This window comes from Manduca sexta, chromosome 10 (assembly GCF_014839805.1).
Source record: "Manduca sexta isolate Smith_Timp_Sample1 chromosome 10, JHU_Msex_v1.0, whole genome shotgun sequence".
NCBI lineage: Eukaryota > Metazoa > Arthropoda > Insecta > Lepidoptera > Sphingidae > Manduca > Manduca sexta.
The window spans coordinates 9,359,613-9,384,506 of record NC_051124.1 but is presented as its reverse complement, the minus strand read 5'-3'; the positions used below and the strand labels follow the sequence as shown (position 1 = coordinate 9,384,506).

Sequence of the window (24,894 nt, the reverse complement as noted above, 5' to 3'; positions counted from 1 at the left end):
CGGGGTCTTAGTTTGTTCGGGGCGTTATTATGTTAACACGCTCTAAGCGCGTTAATCAAAATAAATGCAAAATACACGTTGTTAACGCAAGTCTAAGATTTATCATCAAAACAGTGTATTTTAATTATAATAATGCCAATATCAATCCAGATATAAAAATATCAGCCCTATATTGCTTACTGTCCCAGTGTTGGGCACGGGCCTCCTCTACTACTGAGAGGGATTTAGGCCTTAATCCACCACGCTGGCCTAGTGCGGATTGGTAGACTTCATACACCTTCGAAATTCCTATAGAGAACTTCTCAGGTGTGCAGGTTTCCGATACAATAATAATAATGATAATTCACAAACAATACACATAATTTTTAAAAAGTCAGAGATGTGTGCCCTTGGGTTTTGAACCTGCGGACATTTGTATCAACTCAATAATACACACCTATTTTATTACACAATCCTGCTATGGTAATCGAAAGAGCAGTAAGTCAGAAAAAGCGGTTTTGCTTACATCGTTAACTAGATTAACTCATCGTCCTTACTGCTGTTTATCAAACAAGAAAATACATTTATAATTTACATAAATGTTGGAAACCTATATTGAAAGAAAGTCCGTTTAACGTACATTACGTTAAACGATCAATATAGGTCTAAATATATAGGTCTAAATCTATATATAAAAATGAATCTCTATCCCTTGGTCATCGCATCACGCGTGAACGGCTGGACCGATTTCATAATTATTTTTTTTGTTGTGTTTGTTATTGTCAGGAGAAGGATCTTATAAAAAAAATAAGGAAATTGAGCGGAACGTTAGAAAATTTAAGAAAAGTTAATTTCAGCGATTGAGAGAATGCGCTGCAAATTCATAGTTGACAGGACTTTGCCGGGTCAGCTAGGTAGAAATAAAAAATTGACCACCGTGACTTATTGCCCTTGATACGGCAAAATAATTTACAGCATAATTAAACAATTGTTACACTAAAAGAAAATTGAATGAAATTAGTTCCTCAGATAAAACACACATGCGTCTAGCAGAGTGAATAAATAGAGAGAAGGAGAGACAGTTTGCTTGTAAACACGTTCACGCAAATTGATAGCACAACGACGAAGAATACTTCTAGATGCGCTTAGATCTTAAAATTATGCCAGAAACGACGCGTGCTATGCACCTCTAGATCGCTATAAAAATTAGAATTTGCCTATGACGTATCGTCAAAATTAATTATGTATTTAAAATAAAAAGGTATATTCATGCAGTTAAACTTGACTAAGGTTGTACCTAAATTCAATATTCAATTTTATTATTTTTATGAATATTTTTTTCAAAAGCCTATTAATGAATATAAAAAAAAAAACCATCAATATCGATTCACTCGACAGATTTAGGCGACAAACCTGTAACATCCTTCTTGTGTCGGGATTTCAAACAAATAAAGAGCGGTTTTCCGACATCTGGCGTCATAGTTAAGTTACCTGGACAGGCAAGGATTGCGTGGGTTTTCTAAAATCCATCAAATAGAACTGACGTCAGGCAGGCGGCTCGTCTTAAAAATAACACCATAATATCTTTCATATTTTTTTTAATAAGCAATCAGGTGCAATGAGGTCACGTGCCCGTAACAAAAAAGCTAACTTACTACGTACCATGATGTGATTAGATGGCGAACTTAATGCTTCTCTGTATTTGGGTTTAAAACATTTTTTTTTGAAACAAACAGAAAATATCAATAATAAAAATAATGTGTTACAAATCAGTGAAGTCCACTAATTAATAACACTGGGTATAAGTAATATGTGTGAAAAATAAAATAAAAAGGTCACAAAACAAAATAAAATCACATTCTAACGAGAAAAAAATTAAAATAATAAATTGAGTCGGAGAATTGATAAATCAATTTCCATCTGAAGATTTTATAATAGATCATTTAATCGCTTATATTTTTGTTATTCTTGATATACCACATCTAGAAACACTAACTCCTCTTAATCACGTACTCCTTCTAGATAGATTCAGCAACCTCTAATATATGATACTGTACAATGCTGTATGACTGTCAACTGCAATAGTGCTTATCCTGAGGATAAAACTACAATTTACGAGGGTAACTTAGTAGCAAGTCTTAAGTGACTAAGCCTCGACGAAGTTGCGCTAGAGGCTTTATATATTGCAATACGACTTTTGAGTATAATAAATTTGTTTTGCTAGACATAATTAGTTTATCTATGGCCCGTACTTTAAACGATGCAACTCAGTTTTCTCTGAAGTGAGTGAGACGCTGTCGAATTAAAAAGTCCAGTATATTAAAATCATCATTATTACTTAAATACATATTAACAACATCTCAAATGATATCTTAAGTCACAGTATATAGGGATTTTGATAGCTGAGTTATGTCGATTAAACAACATCGACTCAGTTGAGAACAACCTCTTAAATGAGAACTTAAACTTTGTCCATTAAATAGTTCAATAAATTAATGTCTACTTGATTTGACTCAAGTGTGTGATGAATTTATTAATACGACCTATCTTATAAATGAATAATTTCGAACAACATATTAAGTGATAGGATTCTGTATTATTTCTAATTCACAGTTTAAGTATTATATAGTTCAGGCTGGGGCCGCAAAATGTAGTTTCTTATCACCATTATGACCTAGATCGTAAAAACAATACATGGGTATACTAAAGGTTAATAATTTTAGAGGTTTATGACTTTAAATATAGGTTATAACTCTCCAAAAATAATCACTATGTTTAGAATGTGGCAAAAAAAAAACCATACGGCCCCGTATGGTTTACTGGGATTGGTGGAAATACTGACACGTGACTGACGCATTGGTCTTTCGACCAATCACAAATCAATATTAGCTAACGACATGGAGTCATGACTCGTGTTTTACGGACATTCTAAGTGGGCTGATTTTTTTTTATTAATTAGGATCTACATATTCCTTGGTTGCTAGCAAAATTCATTTCGATAACAGATCTTTACGCGGGCAAAACTGCGAAGAAAATACAAATAATCTAATAGGGTACCGGACTCATTTTTGTTCTTAACTATTATCAAATATTTACATATTATAAATTATAACACAGAAAGAATTATTAAAATCCGGTAAAAAATCAACAAGTTATAAGTCTTTGAATTTCGGTGGAAAGGGTAATTTACAAGAAACAGAAAAGAGACGAAATACCCACATGTGACGTCATTGGGAATTACGACGCGTGCGAAAGAAAGAGATGAAGCGATATCCCCACATCGCGCCCACTTCTGTACATTATAATATTTTTAAATATGAATTGCTCGCTCATTTTTAACCAATTTTTATGCAGTTTTCGCAGCAATGTTTCTTTTCGTATTATTAACCATTACATATAGAATACCTAATGTACAAAATCAAGCAAAGGCCGGTCCCCTATTGTCTGTAAACAATATCATAAGTCGCAATTAATTGAATGCGCAATTTTTAGGCTTCCACAAATAAATACAAAGCTCAAGGAATTATTTCGACGCTTAGTATGCTAATGGAGGCGTGGCGCGAGCATTTCGTATGACAAATGTATAACATAATATGATTAACAATTCAAACATGAACGGGTTCTGTTGTATAAAAGTTAAAAGCGCTTTAAATTAGTTTTCAGTTGCTTTTGTTTAAACATGTAGAAATTTTCTTTATTCTCTGTTTTTGTATTTATTGTTTACGTTTACTGTTTTATTCCTTTGCATGGGTGACCTCACTAACAAGCATAAACATAGTGTAACCACGCCTTTTAAATGCTATTGTGCATTAGTATTCTAGTGCAATACCTGAATTATTAAACAATAGGTTTTTTATTACTCGACAGTGACCATTATAGCTCGCATAATGGCTCCAAGATACTATTTTTTTTTCATACGTACAAGGCAAAGTGACCCCTCTACACCTAAGTCCAATAGAATGTCGACTGACGAGACATGTTTACCTTTCGGCAGTCAAAGCAATTATGCCAACTTGTTGGAACTTATACCCAAGCTGATCCCGGAACGCGACACACTTACGTGGGCCATTATGGCGGGTTTTAACACTTTGTGTACGGTGGTCGCTATCCGGGCGGATGTAAAATATAATTTCCTTGTACCAGCAATATAAAAATAGTATAGTATAAACAGTAGTGTATCCAATGACGTTTCACAAATAGATGCGTCATAGACTAACAAAATTGCGCATAAAAACAGCGCACTATATACTATTATCACAGCCCTAGCAGCTCGCATTGATAGGGCCCGAGTGGGCCCGAGCGTCGACTGCCCCGTCGCCATGACAGTCGAATAAAATGCATTTATTAGTTAAAAAATAAGTTAAATAGTGTATACTTATTACTAACGTATGTAATGAAACGTTTATTTCATTCACAGTTGGAGTATAATTTGTACATCGTCTAAAAAAACAAGAAGGCATTTTATTCATAAAAATACAAAAGTTAGTAAGCCGACTAGCCACGGCAGTGGTTGGAAGTTGACTAAGTGAATATCGGGCAATTACCTTGCTTTCCTCTTGCCAGTATTAAGCTAGGACAACGTATCTATCTAATAAAAACATCTTAGAGTATATCGGTGTAGATTTCACAATAATTAGTACCTTATTAATAAGTTCATTACATAATATTTTATAAGATATATTGTAAAATTGTTTTTTGTTCAGAATAAAAAGAAAAAGGATTATATAACTTTAGATTACTTCAAAAAAATATCAAACAGAATCTCACTCAATGTTCCATACACAGTCTTTCGTTTGGATACGGTTACTATAACAATCTGATTAATGTAATCTGGAGAAAATGAAAAACGATAAATAACATAGCTTTATGGAGGGATGTCCTTATATTTTGTTACTAAGTGAAACGACATATTTATATTGTTTAAAATAACACCGTACAAAACGGTATTCGTATTATAGATGTAAAATAAAAAGTGTAAGTTGAATACAAAATAAAAGTAATTTTAATTTTACATGCCTTAAGGCTGTTAATCCTACTCCAAGAGAATTCTTGCAACGACAAAATTACGTATCAGTCAGAAATATACTCACGCACACGCCATATTCGCACTAATCTACAAATTGATAAAAAAATCAAAAGTATAAAAGTAGGATTTTTAGTGAAAACATTTTGTTATTCATGAATGATTTTTGACGCAATGTTAGCAGATGTAACGACTTATACCTATAAGGTTCCATGTATTAACGCAATATCAAAATGACCCTGTATAAATTAAACTTTTAACTTAACTATTAGTTAAAAATTATAATTATAGTCTGTATCTATGCTAATACCATTTTAAATAAAACAATAATTAAAACTGGGTACTTTTGAAACATTTCGCAATGAATTCAACATTATGCACAGACGAAGCGCATAAAATTGTTTCATGTAAAACTGGATAAAATGCTGAAGTTTTTATATTTCACTTAGACTTTTATTTGTCATTGTTAGGCTTATTCAGAGACGAACAATTTCTTTGTTTTCAAAACAAATTTCTTCTTTTAAAGTACTCTATAAAACAACGCTGCTTGTGTTTAACGTTTGCATATTTAGTCTGCATTATTGGATGAAATTATACTGAACTTTATCACCCAGACCTTATGACTCTCATTCTAAAAAATGGTCTGTTCTTAAATCTATCTTTCGTTCTACATTGTGTCTGACCGATAAGTCGGAAACGTCCACGATGGATTTATAAATAAATCCCTATTGTATTCCAAATAGATTTCTATGATCCATGTTTAATTTTTATTAGTTCATTATTTGGAAGCGCGGACAGATTCGGCCAAATTAATTTACACACAACACAACACACATAAATATATATATATATATATATATATATATATATATATATATATATATATATATATATAGTATGTATTCGAATATAAAATCTTTTCGGTGGGGGTAAAAGAAACTGTCAAATATTATTAAAATTAAAGAAGAATGACATGATTTTTCAAGAAAAAACTACTATCGGAGTCGGCAAAGAGAATTATAATTTATAAATCGGAACAAAAGGGGCTCCCGGGAGCACATGCATTAAGAACAAGGAAATTGGGGTGAGTTTGTTTAGCTATATATTAGTATGTATGTATAAGACCACACAGGATCGAGAAGTCCGCACGTTGGCCGAAGAAAAATTTATGTATTACCATCTATTACATAACATTTGGTCCTTCGAGCCGGATATACTGGTTTTAGCGGCTTCCGCTGATGTGCGGGGTTCTCTTTCTGTACAAAGAAAACACTATCGGTTCCTTCTCGAAGTATTCCGGCGGTGTATGAATACTTTGATAAGGTAATATTTATTCGTGGTTATGCGGATCATAAACACGAATAATATAAATTTTGCGGATAATATTGTTTAAAGTAATTTTTTGCAGTGATAACTGCCATTTCTCTTTTTCACACTTCACAGAGAAACTCATAATATTGCGGTAGGGCTACACATATATTTATTTCGTTTCCTTTATTATAATATAACATACATTACATATCCAAAACATACATTGCACATTCACAACGAAATTGATTTGGTCTAGTCTGTGTACGTTTCTTTGTCGAAGAATTAATATTTGTGTAAGTTGTCTAATATACATATATTTTGTGCGGTTATGCGGTTTTAGGGATTATATTAATATAAAACGCAAATAATAATTTATTTTTGTGGTGACATTTTTATTTGCGTGTCTGACAATTGTATGTCAGAAAAGTATTTGAAAAGCGATTTTCTCTTGTCGCTTAGCGGTCTAGCGGTTGGTGCGGTATAATTTCATAGTGTGGTGTGATCTTGGACGCGGGTTCAAATCCACCTGAAGTATTTGTATTCCTTGCTTTTGTATAACAATATAGATATTTTATTGCGGGCCTCAAATTGTCTGAGGGAGTATTCTTTTATTTTAATATTTAATAATTTTAAATTTCCTTAAAATGCCTCCTAAAATTCAACTAAGACTTTTGAAAGTGAAGTATGATACAGCGTTATTAAATTTAAAACAAGCTTCACGAGATTTCACAGTCAGGGCTAGGTTCGGAGGGAAAGAAGTGAATTCAAAATAAGATATGCCGATTTGGAACACATTTACACGGAATTCACTTCTAGTCATATGGAGTACCTAGCTAACTTGGAGGATGAATTTGAAATAGAGGAGTTTACCCAAAAATACATGGTATATAACCAAAAATATTATGATGTGAAACGGCAGTTTTTAGATTTATTTCCTGAGGGCAGCTGTCGGTCTTCTGAATATGGCATTGCTTCTTCCACAGATAGGAAAAAGAACGAGCATGCCATTTTACCAAAAGGTTCGGTTACAGACTTTTAACGGAAAATTAGAGGAATTTACATCTTTTATGGAATTATTTGAATCATTGGTTGGTAAAGATCCAAAATTGTCTGATACTGAGAAATTATATTACTTACTGGGGTCTCTTGATGACGAGCCAAAGAGTCTTACTAAGCATTTGTCCGTCACAGGCGACAATTATTCAATAGCTTTGGATTTGTTGAAAAGACAATATGGTAACAAACGAGCATTAGCCGATAAATTGTTACAAAATTTGTTGGCAACGACTAGGGTTATCAATAATTATTCTTCTTTGAAACAATTTCTTAACACTTTGGTTGTGAATACAAAAGGGTTAGAAAAAATGAATTTCCCTGTATCGGAGTGGTCTTATCTTTTATTCTATATAAATTTTCAAAAACTTGACTCTAGTTTGAAAAAACGTTTTGAAGCGAGGTTATCTAATAAGGAATTGCCTGATTTTTCTGATTTGATTCAGTTTTTGGAGAAGGAAGTTAGGATCTTAGAGTCTAGTGGCGATGGTCAAAGCAGTAAAAGTGGCTCTGTGAATTCTCGGACACACCATGCCACGTTTGTAGGTGAACCAATGATGGTTTGCAAGCTATGTAAGCAAGGAAGTCATCATTTATCAAAATGTGTGAAATTTTTAGCATTGAATCCACACCAGCGGAAGGAGCATGTAAAAGAATTTCGGCTTTGTTTTAGGTGTTTAGGGAAGCACAGTATTGATCAGTGCGTATCGAGTTGGTCATGTTACAAATGCAATTCTAATAAACACCACTACCTTATCCACTTTGATTTGCGGCCGGTGGTTACAGCAGGGGACGTGTCAGGGGTTCCACGATCGGGTGGTGGACCACGTTCACCAAGTGCTAATGAAAATCGGGTAGTTGCACACAAATTGGACACTAGTGGTGAAAAGGCTACTTGTACCACAGCTAGGGTAGGGGGACCTGTTAAAGATCATCATGGGGTAACTGCGTCAGCAGTGGATGATGATATAGCTTTATCTGTCTCTAACATAAATAAAAACTATGGGCGGACAGTGCTACTAGCAACAGCTATAGTACGTGTCATGGACAGATATGGGGAGTATCATGAAGTTCGTGCGCTACTAGATGGGGGTAGTCAGACTACATTTATCACCGATACCGTTGTTAAAAGGCTTGGATTAAAACGATTTAAGTCCAATTCTATTTCGGTAACGGGTTTAGGGGAGGACTTGTGAGTGATTGTAGAGGAGGCGTAAATTTGGTTATGTGTTCTAAATATTCGGAACATCCTAGATTGGTAACAAGGGCAATAGTATTAGGCACTATCACTCATAACCTGCCGACTCAAACTCTGTCTCAAAATTTTGCGGAATGGTATAGAGGTATCTATTTAGCGGATGACCAATTCTTTGTTAGTCGAGCGGTTGATATTTTAATAGGTGCCGATCTCATGGGTGAAATCATGATTGGTGATTGTGTGAAAGTTAATGATTATTTGCCACGCGCAATGAATACGGTGTTTGGTTACGTATTGATGGGTCCAGTAACCCATAAGGTTTCTCAATGTGATGAGCGGTCTCAAACATTTTTCGCGGCATATGTTACCACAAACCAGATTTTGGAAAATTTCTGGGAGGTGGAAGATATACCGGAATCGGTATTAGTTAATCCTGAAGATGCGGATTGCGAAAATAGGTTTCGTGAAACGCATCAACGGGATCAAACGGGGAGATATATAGTGCGGTTACCCTTTTAGACGATAAACCTGAATTGGGGATTCAATTTCGATAGCCAAGAAACGGTTCATGGTTATGGAAAGGCGGTTAATCTCGAATGAGGCATTGCGGGAAAAGTATATTGCATTTATGCGAGATTATGAAAAATTAGGGCATATGTCTATCTGTGATCGGCAGCCAGAGGACTATGCAGAAGGTAAAGGGTACATTATACCTCATCACGGTATTTTTAAGACAAATGCGGCTAAAATTCGTGTGGCTCGGCATGCCATTCGGAGTCGAATTTTTAAGCATATATCGCGTTTCAGGTATAAGGCTAGGCCGGATGAGCCAGTTATGTCTGCATTACCAAGTGACAGGGTAAACACAACTGGTATATTTCATACAGTGCAAACAGATTTTGCAGGACCTTTTTCAATTAGAGCCTCACGTCTTAGAAATGCAAAAATGTTGAAGGCATATTTGTGTGTTTTTGTCTGCTCTGCAACCAAAGCGGTGCATTTGGAGGTTGTTGGAGACTTGACAACAGAAGCGTTCGGAGCTGCGTTGACGCGTTTCACATCTCGGCGCGGACTCCCGAGGTGATACGTTCTGATAATGGTACTAATTATGTAGGGACAAACAAACACCTCAACGAGGTTGACAAGTATCTTCGGAATAGGGAAGTTGAGAATAGTCTTAAGAATTTTGCAGCCAAGAGTAGTATTACTTGGTTATTCAATGTGCCTTCGGGACCTCACTTCGGGGGGATTGTTTGAAGCGGCTGTCAAATCTGCAAAAACCTTATTAAAGCGGATGATCGGGGAGCAGGTTTTGACTTATGAGGAATTGACGACAGTGTTCACAAGAGTTGAAGCAGTACTCAACTCTCGCCCACTATGTCCTCTATCAAATGATCCTACGGATCTCGAAGTGTTGACCCCAGCACATTTCTTAGTCGGCAAGTCATTGCTTTCTGTGCCTGAGTATAATTTCGAACACGTAGTTAATACGCGGTTGGGACGTTTTAGATTAGTTCAGGCTATAGGTCAACGTTTCTGGAAACAATGGAGTGACCGTTACCTACACTGTCTCCAGAATCGTAACAAATGGACAACGCCGGTTGATCCACCTAAAGTAGGGGACCTCGTTTTAATAAAAGAGGAGAATGTCCCTGTCCTTAAATGGAAGAGAGGGAGAGTTTTAGAACTTTTACCTGGGATTGATGGGGTTATTCGAATTGTCAGGTTAAAGACTGCCTCAGGGAATTTACTGAGGCCTGTAGTAAAATTGCGAAGTTGCCGCTGGATTAGTTTCCAGTGATAAAGTTTTTTTCTTACCATTCCGATGCTTTAATGGTTAATTACTTATTATATTTATATTGCGTGCTTATGTTTTAGAATGTTAGTATAACTTTCAATGAAAGGGGCTTGTTGTGTTATTTGATAAAGGCTTTTCACAGCCTTTCTCGGGCGGCGGGATGTTTAATTTTTATTAGTTCACTATTTGGAAGCGCGGACAGATTCGGCCAAATTAATTTACACACAACACAACACACATAAATATATATATATATATATATATATATATATATATATATAGTATGTATTCGAATATAAAATCTTTTCGGTGGGGGTAAAAGAAACTGTCAAATATTATTAAAAAAAAGAAGAATGACATGATTTTTGAAGAAAAAACTACTATCGGAGTCGGCAAAGAGAATTATAATTTATAAATCGGAACAAAAGGGGCTCCCGGGAGCACATGCATTAAGAACAAGGAAATTGGGGTGAGTTTGTTTAGCTATATATTAGTATGTATGTATAAGACCACACAGGATCGAGAAGTCCGCACGTTGGCCGAAGAAAAATTTATGTATTACCATCTATTACATAACAATCCATTTGAGATTTTCGGTATATAATAATTATCTACACAGGCTCGTCTTTTATCCCCGAAGGCCTTGACAGAGGCGCAACTGGAGCACCCACTTTTCGCCGCGTGTTTTGTCCCATGATGTGATGGGGGGAGGGGGAGGGGGGCAAGGCTATCACCATATCGGACACAAATTCCATACTTCAGGCTGATATTGGATAGAAAAAGCCGATATCACTTTGCCCGACCCTATGACCTGCAAGTATCTTCTGTGACGGCACAGATAGGAATGCGGTAAAATCAAAAGTTATATCCACTGCCAATCAATATATTACACATAGTCATAGTTCACAATTATTATTAATAACAGATAGACGCTCGGCGAAAGATGATCGAAAAGTGAGTCGACCAAACATTGTGAACATAAAAACTAGTGATGTCGCTGCTATTGTCGATATCGCCGATCGATAGTATCGAGCGACGAAAATCGACAAAGGTTTTTCCACCTATTTGTATTTATATGTACGTGTTACACTTTATACAGATTTAAATAAATATTAAAGTATTTCAAATAGTTTTCATCAAACGAATCTCAGCTTAAGAGTCCATTTATAACAACATACTCCTCATAATGGCCATACAACTCCATATCTAGTTCTTAATAAGTCCCATGACATCATTTACTGCAATAACAAATGCGAACAAAAGCTGACCCAAACGCATTAATCCCTAATTTACTTTAGCAAATTGGGATTCCAAAAGTAAGAAACAATGCCTTGTTTAACATGGGATTGACTGAAAGGGCTTCCATTACGCGCCTTTTTAGGGTCTTTATGCAAAGAGGTCGGAATGCCGTTCGTCTTTTGTTGAAATAATGATCTAAATATCCTCAAGGTACCATGGGTTTCCGATCGAGATAGCTTTTGTGTTTATTTAATTGATTGATTAATAGTGTTTTTTTTAATTCCATTTGTGGTACATTCTACTAATTTGAAGTTATAGAACGAGTTTTCAAGATGTTAGTATGTCAAATTGACAGTTAATATGTGTGTGTTATATTTTTTTATTAGGTAACTTCAATACATATTATAAAAGTCCACTTTTTTGTCTGTCTGTATGTTATCGATTTATTTAAAATCTACTGAACGGATTTTTATGAAATTTGGAGATAGTTTAAGAACCTGGGAAGGTTATAGGCTACTTGCTGTCCCGGGAAAATATATAGCGGGACTTTTATTCCGGAAAACTCTTTCATACGAACAAAAGTTAGTTGATAAATAAGACAATTACAAGAAAGGAATTAATACAAAATAATCATATTCTATTATTTACCCTGAAACACTTTAAACTTTAACAAGTCGTATAAAATGATTCATTGACTTGTTTACTTTTAAAATGATGTCTGAAAGTAATGAAAATCTAATGGACAGGTTTCCCGCTTTCATAAGTACAAAATATTTTGTCCTTTCAATCAATTGGAAAAAGGTGGTTTTTATTCGGTCTTCAAAAAATATTAAAAACGGAATCGAATGGAAAGGTCGTGCTTTTAAGGTTTATTATTGCTTGTTTATTTTCAAATAAGGCATTTCGAATTTTCAGTTCTATTTATAAACGACAAAAAATTTCAATGTTATTCCAGATTCTTTGATAAACCTTTTCAAGATTTGTCAAAGTAATACTTCATTGTGTAAATTAAACATTGTTTTACTTACTTGCTACTATGCCTTTATTTGTATTATAGTTTAAATATTGAGATCTGAGTAATATTCTCATAAAATTGTCCCAAAAAAGCAAGAGAGTGACCTATATAAGCAACAAAAATAGCTGAATAGATTCACAACTTCAAATGCCTGTGCACGTTAAGTTAGATTAAAATATTTTTTTTTCTTTGTGTGAAATAAAATAAATCACTTTTATTTACATGAAGAAAAAAGTTGGTAAAAACACAAAAGTATAAGGGATTTGATATTTTAAATTTTGTTCGGCTAATTAAGAGGGGGACCGTACATCGCTTTTCTAAAAAAATAAACGTAGATAATTATATTGTCTATGGTTTCCGAAACATTCCGTAATAATCAGAAAATTAGAAAATAATTTATGTCATATAAAACTTTTTAACTCTTTCCTACATTGCCATAAAACATCATTGTTTCTTGTACACAATATTAAAAGTATTAAGATCAACGATAGGGAATAAAAGTTATAATCTGGTATTATAAATGAAATGAAAATCAACGAATTGGCCGCTTGTCTAAGCCGTTTAGTTACGCTCCGCTGCCTCCAACCGCTAAAACATGCAAAACAAATTAAACAATCTTCAATGGGCTCAAATTATTTCAAATCTCAATTGAAATACAACTATATTTAGTTTCGCAAATAAATTCAATTAAAATTTTAGTCGTAAAAGTTTATTGAATTTGATTACTTCGGTTTCTGTTTCGTTAACAGAATGTACGTTTTATTAGCCTTCCTGATGCTCCTACGTAAGTTACATTTGTATTTCACAGTCTGTAAATTTCGGTAAACAACTCGCGTTAATATAGTCTTGAACATTATCTTATGGCCTTGCTTATTATAAATAATAATAATATCATCCCTGTATATACTGCCCTACTGCTGGGCACGGGCCTCTACTACTGAGAGGGATTAGGCCTCAGTCCCCCACACTGGCCTATTTCGGTTTGGTAGACTTTACATACATACATAACATACATAACATCACGCATTTTATCCCCGAAGGGGTATGCAGAGGCGCAACTAGGGCACCCACTTTTTGCCAAGTATGTTCCGTCCCATGATGTGATAGGGCGAGCCTATCGCCATATCGGGCACAAATTCCAGACTCCGGGCTGATACTGAGCAGAAAAACCCAAATATCACTTTGCCCGACCCGGGATTCGAACCCAGGACCTTAGAGCGCTATTGTACCGGACGTGCAATACAACTACGCCACCGAGGCATTCAACTTTACATTCCTTAGAAATTACTATGGAGAATTTCGCAGGTGTGCAGATTTCCTCGTGATGTTTTCCTTCACCGTTAAAGCAAGCGATAATTCACAAAGAATACACACATAACTTTAGAAAAGTCAGAGGTGCGTGCCCTTGGGTTTTGAATCTGCGGACATTGGTCACCGCAGTTCGTTCGACTCCCAGCTGCGTGCTTTTGGGTTTTGAACATGCGGACATTCGTCACGGCAGTCCGTTCCACTCGCAACTAGGCTATCGCCTTGCTTATTAGACAATAATAAATCCAAATATACGTGGCTAAGTTATCATATTACCCGCCATTGTTAAGGTAAATGACAATAGACTTGGCTAGTGTTATTGGGACCTGGCGATATGTACTCTGCTCACCCTTGAAAATAGAAAAAGCGAGACGATATTTATCTTCGACAATGGCACCATTGCCTCGGGATATGAGGTTGCGCGAAAACACAATGAACGGTTACCCACAACGCATCCGGGACGTTGCATTGTTCTCACAGTGATAAATCAGAATAAATAACACTAGATGAAGAGCATATACCCATAATTCAGTACGTGCGTTGATTACGTAGTCACGTGATGTACTTTCACGATTTGAATGAATGATTGAATGATTTTATTGAACGAATTCTTCATTCCTTCTTCAGACTTCTTTGTGACCCCTTAAACTTGTGGACTAAATACCGCATGTCACCTTTTTGTATTTACCTTAGTGGACTGGACCAGATTTTTTAAGATTGGATTTAATTTTAGCAATCTAGCCACATTTGTTCGGTTCATGTCTGTCTTAGGATAACTGATAGCATTTTTTGCTGCGGTGGTGTCTAACATTAACAAAGATTGTGATATTTCTCTGACTTTTTATAAAAATAATCATTTTTGTAATCCCATTTAGTTAAATCATACTATTGATATTAATTTGAATATTGAACCTAATAGGTAAAAATATGGCACAAAAGAGAAAAAACGGCTTAAAAATTAAATTGCATAAAAATATTTTGCATGCAATTAACGTATAAAAATTGGTACCAACATTAACACATTGAAATAAAAGCACTTACTTATTCAGTACTGATATATTTTGAAAGCCATGTGAAAAGAATTTCATACCCCAGCCAAATGCATGAATCATTTTACCCGTATTACTTTTATGAACGATTGAAAATTTATATATCTAGCTACACGTAGATATAATAAAGTGTTAAACCTACCGTATGTGTAAATAAAGTACTTTTATAACGCATGTATCTCTTTAATAGTATCATTTAGTGTATACTTCATCATCATTTCAATCGAGAATCGTCCACTGCTGGACATAGGCCTCCCCCATTGAGCGCCACAGGTATCGGTTCTGGGTCGTTCTCATCCATCGGACTCCGGCGACCCTCACTAGATCGTCGGTCCATCTCGTGTTTACTTCACCAAAATAAAATTACAGCATCTAATGTCAGATTTTAAAATTCGTAGTTCGAAGTGGTTCATACACTTAATACTTTATATACCCTTATATACATGTATGAACTTCATATACCTTATAAATATGCAGCGTTAAAAGTGGGGGGGGGGGGGGTAAATACAGACTCAAAAATTTTAATGTTCATATGACAAAACAACTGTCCTTTTTCGGGAAAGGACCCTTGACGGGTCGTTTGACAGCTACCCGCTAGTCCACGCTGTCAGAAAATAAATTTATATTCGTTCCAGCGAAAAGTTTCGCCAGCGCCGAGCGATGTGAAGTGTCATGTCCCTCAGGAGATGCTCAAATGGATTGCGGCTTTGACGCGAACAGCATTACATACAAAATGTTTCCAAGCAAATGTGCCATGAATGCATACTCAAAATGTTATGACTCTGGTAAGCGTATTTTAAAATATTTATTATAAAATTGAATACGGATTAAAATGACTGAAAAGGATTATTTTGCTGGTAGGATTTTATATCCGATATAGCCACCGCTGTAAAAAAGCAGTCTATAAAATTTCGCTAATTTATGCATAGTTAAAACACAAATTTACTCGATCAACTGTATCTTGCCTTATAACCCGCCATCTTAATGAGGTTCAAACTAGGAACCGGTGATGTTTTGACACCTATTTAAGCCATTCTTAACCCCGTCTTAACGATAAAACAAGTTTATAAGACTAAAACTGATTAAAACCTCGCTATAGTGGCCTACGTAAGTGTATCCTATCCGATTCCAATGTATTTAATTTGACAGTCGAAATTCGAACACTGGACGACGACTAGCTTTATTACTATTTTGTTTAGAATATTTAGGTATATCACAATTTATAGAGGTTATAAAAACATTAGATTAACTGTTTCAGTGCAATAAACACTGCATTGAACCACAAGAGTTGGGCTTTATAAATTAATATTTCATTGTTTGAAAACTGTCCTATTTTAGTGTCAAGGTTGTTTTGAAGCTAAACAATGCTTGTATATGAATACAATGCATTTGCGATAGTCGACGGAAATATTATTTACAACTTTGGACAAAATTTATCGTTTATTTTGTTAATGCGATGAAAGAATAGGTCAGTTAGTGAATTGTGAAGTTTGTGCCTGATATTGCGATGGAATAGCTTTTATCATGGGACAAATATAAAATTAAGCAAATGTTAATGTACTTCTGTAAAACTAAAAACCTTTTTCGAAATAGGATGCCTAACCCAGGAACAGAACTCAGAACATCACGGCTCAAAATCCCGGTTCATTGTCATTTATTTATTGTTTAAGGAAAAACAGCATAATTACATTAAAATATTTAAACTACAACCCACTAACAATATTTTTAATACCATACTTGCGACGGCATGCATTGATATGTTGGTAACAATAATCATTAAAATGGATTATTATGTTAACAATCTTAAAACCATATTCAAAGTCCTTCGATTAGATCGCCTCATTGCAAAAAGACGGATTTGCCTTCGTAGACAGAATATATTCTCTGACCTTAATAATTTACAATATATATGGAAAGAGCAATGTTTTTTTTTTATTTCAATGACGAGACGAGCTTGCCGTTCGCCTGATGGTAAGCGATAAGAACGCCTATAAACAGTTATAACACTATCAAACACCTCGAATTACAAAGTATTGTTTAGTATTCCACTGCGCTCGCCATCCTAAGACTTGAAATATCTTCTAATATAAATATTGGTATAAGTAAAAGGAGACGCCTAAACCTATAACTGTACATTTCGTTGTTACCAAATATATACATTTTATTTGTGTCTCATTGTTCACAGATTACGCGTCCGTCCCATTAAAATACTGCATCAAAGCTCACATAACCGAATCCCGGAGATCATACGGTGAATCGTGCCCTGTATTTTGCCCTAACCACTACCGACCAGTTTGTGGAGCCTCCAAATTCAGAGACTATATTTATAAAACTTTCAACAACGGATGTTATCTTGATATGATTAATTGTAGGGGCGATGAGGATTTATCTGGTAAGTATCATAATGGGAATTGTATCGATACTTTTTTACAATCTTTAACGATAACTTTATGTATGGGAATGAATCTTAGCTTAATTTTTTGTTCATCCATATATATTTTTTATTACATTAGTGTTAACGATTGTATAGAGATACAACATCCCTATTCACAAACAATACTGTAAAGATGCACAACGAGCTTGGAGTCATACCGTCGACAATTTCTTAGTTTTCTTTGGCCTCGTTCGAATTTGTTTGTCTGATAGCCAACTGCGCTGCTGGTGCTTGATATATTTTATATCCACCCGAATAGCGACTCATACATAAGGTGTTAAAACCTGCCATAGTGGCCCACGTAAGTATGTGGCATTCCGGGATCAGTCTGTGTATATCTAGTTGCAACAGGATAATTGTTGTCGATTGTCGAGGGGTAATCATCTCTCGTTAGCCGACATTCTATAAAACTAATCATCAGGTGCAATGGAATTACTTTACCGTTACTCTACTTACCATCAGGTAGTGGCGTCATTTCCCGTGGAAAAGAAAATGGAATAAAGTTGTATCTTAATATTAGACTATTACAGCGCCCCTATGCCGACGGACTGCAAAGGATATCATTCCGAAAGCACTGAGAAACAGATTAAATATCACAGAAGCTGTCCTTTTGGCCACTTACATCAATGTGAACTCGCATTCACAACCATTACGAGACTCAGTGCGCCAAAACATTGGGTTGGCAATTTCAGTTTCCTTTGCCTTTATCTGACAGCCAACTGAAGTAAAGTCGTATCTCAATATTCATAAAAGCACCCCGTTCTATCCTATGGCTACGCACTGTAAAGGCTTTCATGTTGAAAGCATTGAGAAATAGATTTTATATTATAGCATTGTCCTGTACTTAACCATACAATATTTGTGAATGTCAATGGCGCAAGCTGTAAACTTAATGTGGTAAATGTCAAAGACCTATTGCCGTTGTCAAACTCACTGTACCTGATGTTAAGTGGAGTGGAGACCAATAGAATGTCGACTGACGAGTGAGGATTACTCCTTTGCAGTCGATAGAATTATGCCGGCAGTTGTAACAGGATATACACAGGCTGATCCCGGAACGCGATATAGTTACGTGGGCCACTATTGTGGGTTTTAACACCTTGTGTACGGTGGTCGCTATCCGGGCGGATATAAAATATATCCTACCTCCAGCAAAATACTTTATCAAAGTCGTGGCCACATTTCTGTGTTGTCTTCTTGGTCTTCTTCTTCTTCTTTTATAATGGCTTCTATCGTTTATCTACCGATGATTCCAGCAATGTCGAGCAATAATAATAGCAGATACAAAAGTGACTAATATAAATTCGATATAATAATTGAGAAGGTATCAAAATCTATTGGCCGTATGTATTAGTGCGCTAATAAATGTCATTAGCATAGGTACAGTCAGCCACATAAGCAGTTTAGCAAATTTGAAACTTGAAATCGAAATATAACAATTTTATTTTATTTTTGTTAAAAAAAATTGGAAAGTATACAAAAGTGTTAGTTTAATTAAAATTTAGAATTTGTTCAGCTACTTATGTCAGTGACTGTACTGACTACTGAATATTGACAATAATAATAAATATGTCCTAGGTATTCATTCGCAGTAATCTGAATACCTCCAAGCAATTTCATGTTTATATCGTCTAGACTTGACATTTTCGGTTATAATAGAAATATCATTTTTATTAAAAATATCTATTTCAATAAATCTTTAAATTGAATCAAAAATGCTAAATGCTTTGATATTTTTATTGTCATTTATGGTTTCACATATTTTATGATTTTATATGAAAAATGTACATATTTTGGTATACACAATATGTGGCTATAAAGTTGAATGGATTTTGTTGTGGGAAATCTTTGGCATGCGACAGTCTGTCTGGGTAAGGTTGAAGATTTTTTTTCTGCCGTCACCAAGGTTCAATTTATAAGTACTGTTTCTAATTTAAAGAACATTAGTACCAGGAAAATAACTGGGCATTAGGACTTAAGTCTTAGAGTCCTCAGTATTTTGCAGTGAGTTGAGAGTTTAATTAGTTAGCAATTATTAATTTATATCTTAATACGCGAAGAAATAATTTTAAACCCATTTTTAAGTGTATTACGCGCACGAAAGAGAGAGATTTGGCATAATTAAAGTTCATATAGATAAGTGCAGATATCAAATTTGACCGTCGAATTTCGACCATTTGGCGACCACTAATTGTAATTCAAGGTGTTGCATGGTGTTTCTACTGTTTATGGGCGGTATAACTGCTTGTCATCAGGCGAACGGCAAGCTCGTCTCGTCATTTAAAACAAAAAAAAACATATAAATGTCAACTGCCAGAAACCTTGAAACATCAAATTGAAACAAAATATTCCCCTAAAATACATATTTTATTTTCGTTAACTTAAAAACGAATATCAACCTATTATTCTTGAGCTGACAAGTTTTGCAGTAAAGGAAATGCAACGTTCCCATAAATAATTATTGCGGAACATTTTTGTCACGAAAACGAAATTTAAAAAACATTCCGTCCGTTTTCTGTGCGATATTTTTCCAAATCTTTTTATTAACGTTTCAGGCTACATCGAGGTTCCGCTGGAGTATTGCCAGAAGCATATGATGAAGAATATTTTCAGGGAGCAAGTTGTCATATCAAACCTTCATGATTATCGCGATTATGAATAAATATTTTATACAAAGCAACCCGTTCATAAAATCCTTTTTTTTATTTACTTTGCTCTCGCTTTGCCCGCTTCAAAGACCTTATCTGAAGCAAACGTCCCACTGTTTACTAGTAACTAAAAATATTCTAATGTTAATGCTTATTGCTTCTATTCTGGCGTAGTACGGCTTTAAGGTCCTGGGCCGGACAAAACCATATTGGGCTTTTCTGTTCAATTAATACTAACTTAGCCCATCAGAGCATTGTCCAGAGTGAGCCCGGACTCTCGAATGTATGTCCCAAATGGCAATAGCCTCGCCCCCATTACATCTTGGGAGGACATTTGGCGAAAAGTGGATGCCATGGTTGCACCTCTGTCTACCCCTCTGGAGATAAGAGCGAGATGTGTTGTTGTGTGTTTATAATAATCCCGGTGATGAACTATCCGTATACCAATTGGGTTTTAAATCTCTTCGTTTTTATGCCAACTGTCCGTATTCTAACGTAGAATCAGCCCATGATGCTTCAAGTTTGGTGTCGGGCATTTACAAAAAAGGTGTCGCAATATTTTTTACGTCAACCTCCAGGGATGGAAGCTAAATTGTCATCAATTAAATAAACAATGAGTCCATGAATACCAGGCAACAACTATGAATGCCCAATGACTATATTCGACAATAGCTGGACATAAACTTGCATACTTAATAGACAGCGCCACTGTGCAGACTGCAGATTATTGCTTTTAATAAATTTTGATGCAGTTGTTCCAAGTATTTGGGATTGCTATGATTATATTTCGACATTACTGTCTGAACGTAATGGGACGTTGTTTGGAACAAGTTATTGTTGTTTTTGTAGTTTTTTGTCTTATTATCGCTAGTACTAACTTACATACGTACCTAACGTACGCGGTAGGAGTACGACTACCTGAGATCCTGGATCAAGTCGAAAAGAATTGTGACTAGGTTTTTCCAACTTAAAACTTAGTCGCAGCTCGAAGTCAGGAAGTTAAAGCATAAAGCACGGAATTAATTCGGATGAAATTTGGAATTGAATCCTGAAAAAGATGTTTTGAACAAAATTTTTACTATAAATTAAAAACCGTTACCATATCCAAATCTCAATTGGGTATTTATTAAAATTTGTGTCTAGTGTTTCGTTCGTGGAAATTAATTCTTAGAGAATTCTCTCTATCTAGTTACTGAAGTTAATTAACGCGTCACACGACGAGCTCAGAGCATCCTTTACTCATCATATTAAGCAAACAGTTACGTACAGTTTCAGAAAGCCTATTGTTTACTCTAAAATAGAGACAGATTCAACCTGACAATGCGGGTAATATTAACATGAAAGTCTGTTGTGTCGTAATAAAACGGTTTGATTTTAATTAAGGATATTGAAGCCCTGAAAAATAGCTGCATTAATCGAGACAACATAAAGCGTTATGTTCACCTACTTAATTTTTTCTATGTGATCACCATCGTGTATTGGCTCACATTATTTGACGGATTGCAATGTAACTTGTCTTTAATTCTTTGAATGTTAGAATTCTAAAGTCTAAATTTAGATTTAAATATGAATAGTTATTTATATTATTAAGGATTGTTAAATAACTAAACTCATTTGTTTTGGTGGGACCAGCATAATAGCTTCTTTTTATGACAAAAAAGCGTCCATTTAAAAAAAATATTTGTCACTAAAGAGGACACTTGAAATAATTGAAATATAAAACAATAATAATTCATATTTTGTATAATAATATCATTTGTTGTTTGGACAACTTTGGCAACGTACAAATTATAAATTAAATTGGTTTCAATTTCTGGATCTGATCCAAGCTGGAAAGCAATCTCTTTTGTTTGTACGTGCCGGGTGGTAACAAAAGAGGAAAATCATTTTGTGTGCTCACAGATCTAGTGGTATTACCACGGTTAACAAACTCATTCACGATGTTGTTTCAACCTCGATCGAAATATCTAAGAGGAACGATCAACAACTAGCAAATTGGTTTTGGGATAGTATTCCTCGGAAATGATAGTATTCTTAATGAATTTTAAAAGTTCTACCTATCTAAAAATATTTAACTTAATTATTACCTTTAAGTGTTTTATTTAAAAAGAGCTGTCTATAATGGCTTTTTTCCATTGGAGTTTTAAATAAAGATAAGTGTCTACGTGCACATCCTTACACTGTTTTTATCATGTCGGAGTCCTTGAAAAATGGCTTCAAAACGTGGCCCCTTTTTGTATGTTTCATTTTATGACCTCATACGTCACAAACGACTTGCCTTATCTTCACCCTGTATAAAAAATGGTACATGGTGACGATTTTTTACGTTTAATTTATATTTTATAGTCAAGCAATGCGTAGGTTTCGTGTCAGTAACGTTTTCATATATTAAAGAAGAAATTAGAAGTTCTGATTGTTAGAAGGGTTAATAAAAGTTTGTGTTAGAATATGGACAGCAATAAAAAATGTTATTTAATGAATTTACTTTTATATTATTATCTTAAATCTTACTGCTTACAAAATCATAAGTCATCCATATTATTATTTTTAAACATAGAGCAACATAGATATCAACTATGATATACAATATTTAATAGATGTATATCAACTATGATATACAAATGTTATAAAGAATGATGCTATTCTAGTTTGTCATAGACATCGAGCATACAAGATCACCATTTCAACAATTTTCACTCACTATTATAGTTCAAAATATTATTACAAATTACCCGATTAAAATGTAATTTACTGAAAAACTCGTATTCCTTATAAATTCAATCTTACCCATATCATTAATGCAAACGTTTGTGATAATGTTTAAATATTTGTAATAGGCGTATCTACCGCTGTATCAGCCGTATCAATAATACAGCGTACCTCTTGGCCCATACCTTCTATAAACTAAGCGAGTGGCTAAAAGTTCGCCCTGTCCTGAACGGTCTCCAACAAATTGACTTATATGGCCCTTCTATGGCTTGCTACGACACCGATTTTTATGTTGGTTACCACCAATTTTTAAATAGACGCAGCAATGGTTAAATTGATTTGGATGAAATTTGGCAGATGCACACATACGAATGGGAAATGGGAATTAATCTAATATTATAGTCAGAATTTTTAATTATATGCTCCAACGTTGTGTAGATGGCGCTATGAACTGCTAGTGTTTTAGGGACTTTGTTGTGAAAAAGGCTTTTCACGCGGATGAAACCGCAAGCAAAACCTGGTAAAAAAATTATCTTAAATTACCGTTTAGTAAATCCATTTGGAGTGGAGGTCGCGACCTGGTAGGCGCAGCGGATGTCCACCCACGAGATAGACAGATGACTTTATAAAAATCATAGGAGGTCGCTGGATGCTTAAAATAGGTCGATCAGGAAATCTTTGGGCTAGGCTCTTGTTCAGCAGTAGACGTCCTGCGGCTGATGATGATACATACATACATACATAGTATCACTCCTTTATCCCATAGGGGTACCCCACTTTGCACGATCCTGGCATACTTCTCGCGCTTCCTCAACCTTCATTAATCTTTTCATGCATGCCCTCCGGTTCCGGGTACTTTTGACCTGGCCTTTACTGAGAATGTCAGATATCTGACATTCGAAGGTTCGGTGCGGTCGACTCCTACCGGTTCTTCCATCCACATTCGCCTTATAAACCCTTTTTGTCACTCTCTTATCATCCATCCTCTCCGAATGCCCAAACCACCTTAGCATAGATGATGATGATGATGATAATGATGAAATCTATCAGCGTAATCTCAATTGAACTTTTATTCCCTTTCGCGTATTGACTTCTATTCTTTCATCGTCTCATTTCTGGATCCATAGAGAGACTACACTGGCGCCATAAGGTGAGATTGTGGCTAAAGCAATCTACACTCACTTGGTCATTAGATCTTACGTAGGTATATCACGCTAATTGGTTAATAGTGTTTTCGTAGAATCTAACTCGGGATGTCGACAGTCCCAATTCACCCCTCACTGTTAAATTATAGAATAGCACTACAGTTTACATCAAAAATAATTAAACACCTCACGTCCTTACCTTAGTAATTTAGAAAATCCAACCACACAATTACAGGAACCTCTTGCAAGGGTTATTATAGTAGCGAAATCGGTATCAAGAGAAAACAAGGATTTCATTTCGAAAACCACATTTAACCGTTGTTAGCCTCACGTATGTTTAAAGAATTCAGTACATTTGTTTTTGGTCGAAAGTATTTTCTATTAGACTGGATTAGTTGGAAACTCATTTCCAGTGTTTATTTGTTGGGATTGTACAAATACAAACAGTTTTGTGTACAAAGTGCTTTGTGCCTCGTGTACAGCTTAAATAAATATCTGAACCGTGTTTTGAAACATATACCGTGGTTACTACATAATTTAGACTAATTTAATGCGTTTCTGTAATACAGCTTTACAATTATTTGATCTACTCTGGTCTATTTGGCAGGACATATAATGTCTTAAGCTAGTTAAACTAAAACCCTCATAATTTGATATAATTTATAGTAGATAAACAGGCGGTTTTGTGCACTGGCAGTGTTGATGTATAAATATGCTAAACAAACAGACAGACAGGAATAAGGGACTTACTGCGGCGCAGTGACCTGCCTGTGTGGAAGATCCCCCGGGATCCCGGTTCTTGCGGTCTTCAGAGGCAGTGGTGATGCGACGGCAGGCGGAAAGCATATGTGTCAAAAATTTATACATTATCGTCCAAGGACAATAAAGTTATTTATGCCGCTCTTTGTTTGTTTATTTCTGCTTTTGGACATTGAATAATAACAAGTTAGGATACCTGGATTCTTGGTCTTGGGTCGGAAATAGA

General features: G+C 35.2%; 1 protein-coding gene across 3 annotated transcripts in view; it reads left to right on the top strand.

Annotated features, from left to right (window-relative positions):
- Positions 1-20,100, top strand: part of LOC115442711 — a 20,841-nt gene extending 741 nt beyond the window's left edge. The window contains exons 1-4 of one of the 3 annotated variants that reach the window (XM_037437313.1): positions 10,793-10,831; positions 15,609-15,758; positions 17,159-17,365; positions 19,963-20,100. In XM_037437313.1, coding sequence (XP_037293210.1) covers positions 15,668-15,758; positions 17,159-17,365; positions 19,963-20,069 — 405 coding nt within the window. In that variant the 5' untranslated portion in view covers positions 10,793-10,831; positions 15,609-15,667 and the 3' untranslated portion in view covers positions 20,070-20,100. Of the gene's footprint in view, positions 1-10,792; positions 10,832-13,262; positions 13,401-15,608; positions 15,759-17,158; positions 17,366-19,962 lie in introns of those variants that run through there. The other 2 variants (XM_030167848.2, XM_037437311.1) reach the window with 2 other exon arrangements.
- The last annotated feature ends 4,794 nt before the right edge of the window (positions 20,101-24,894 follow it).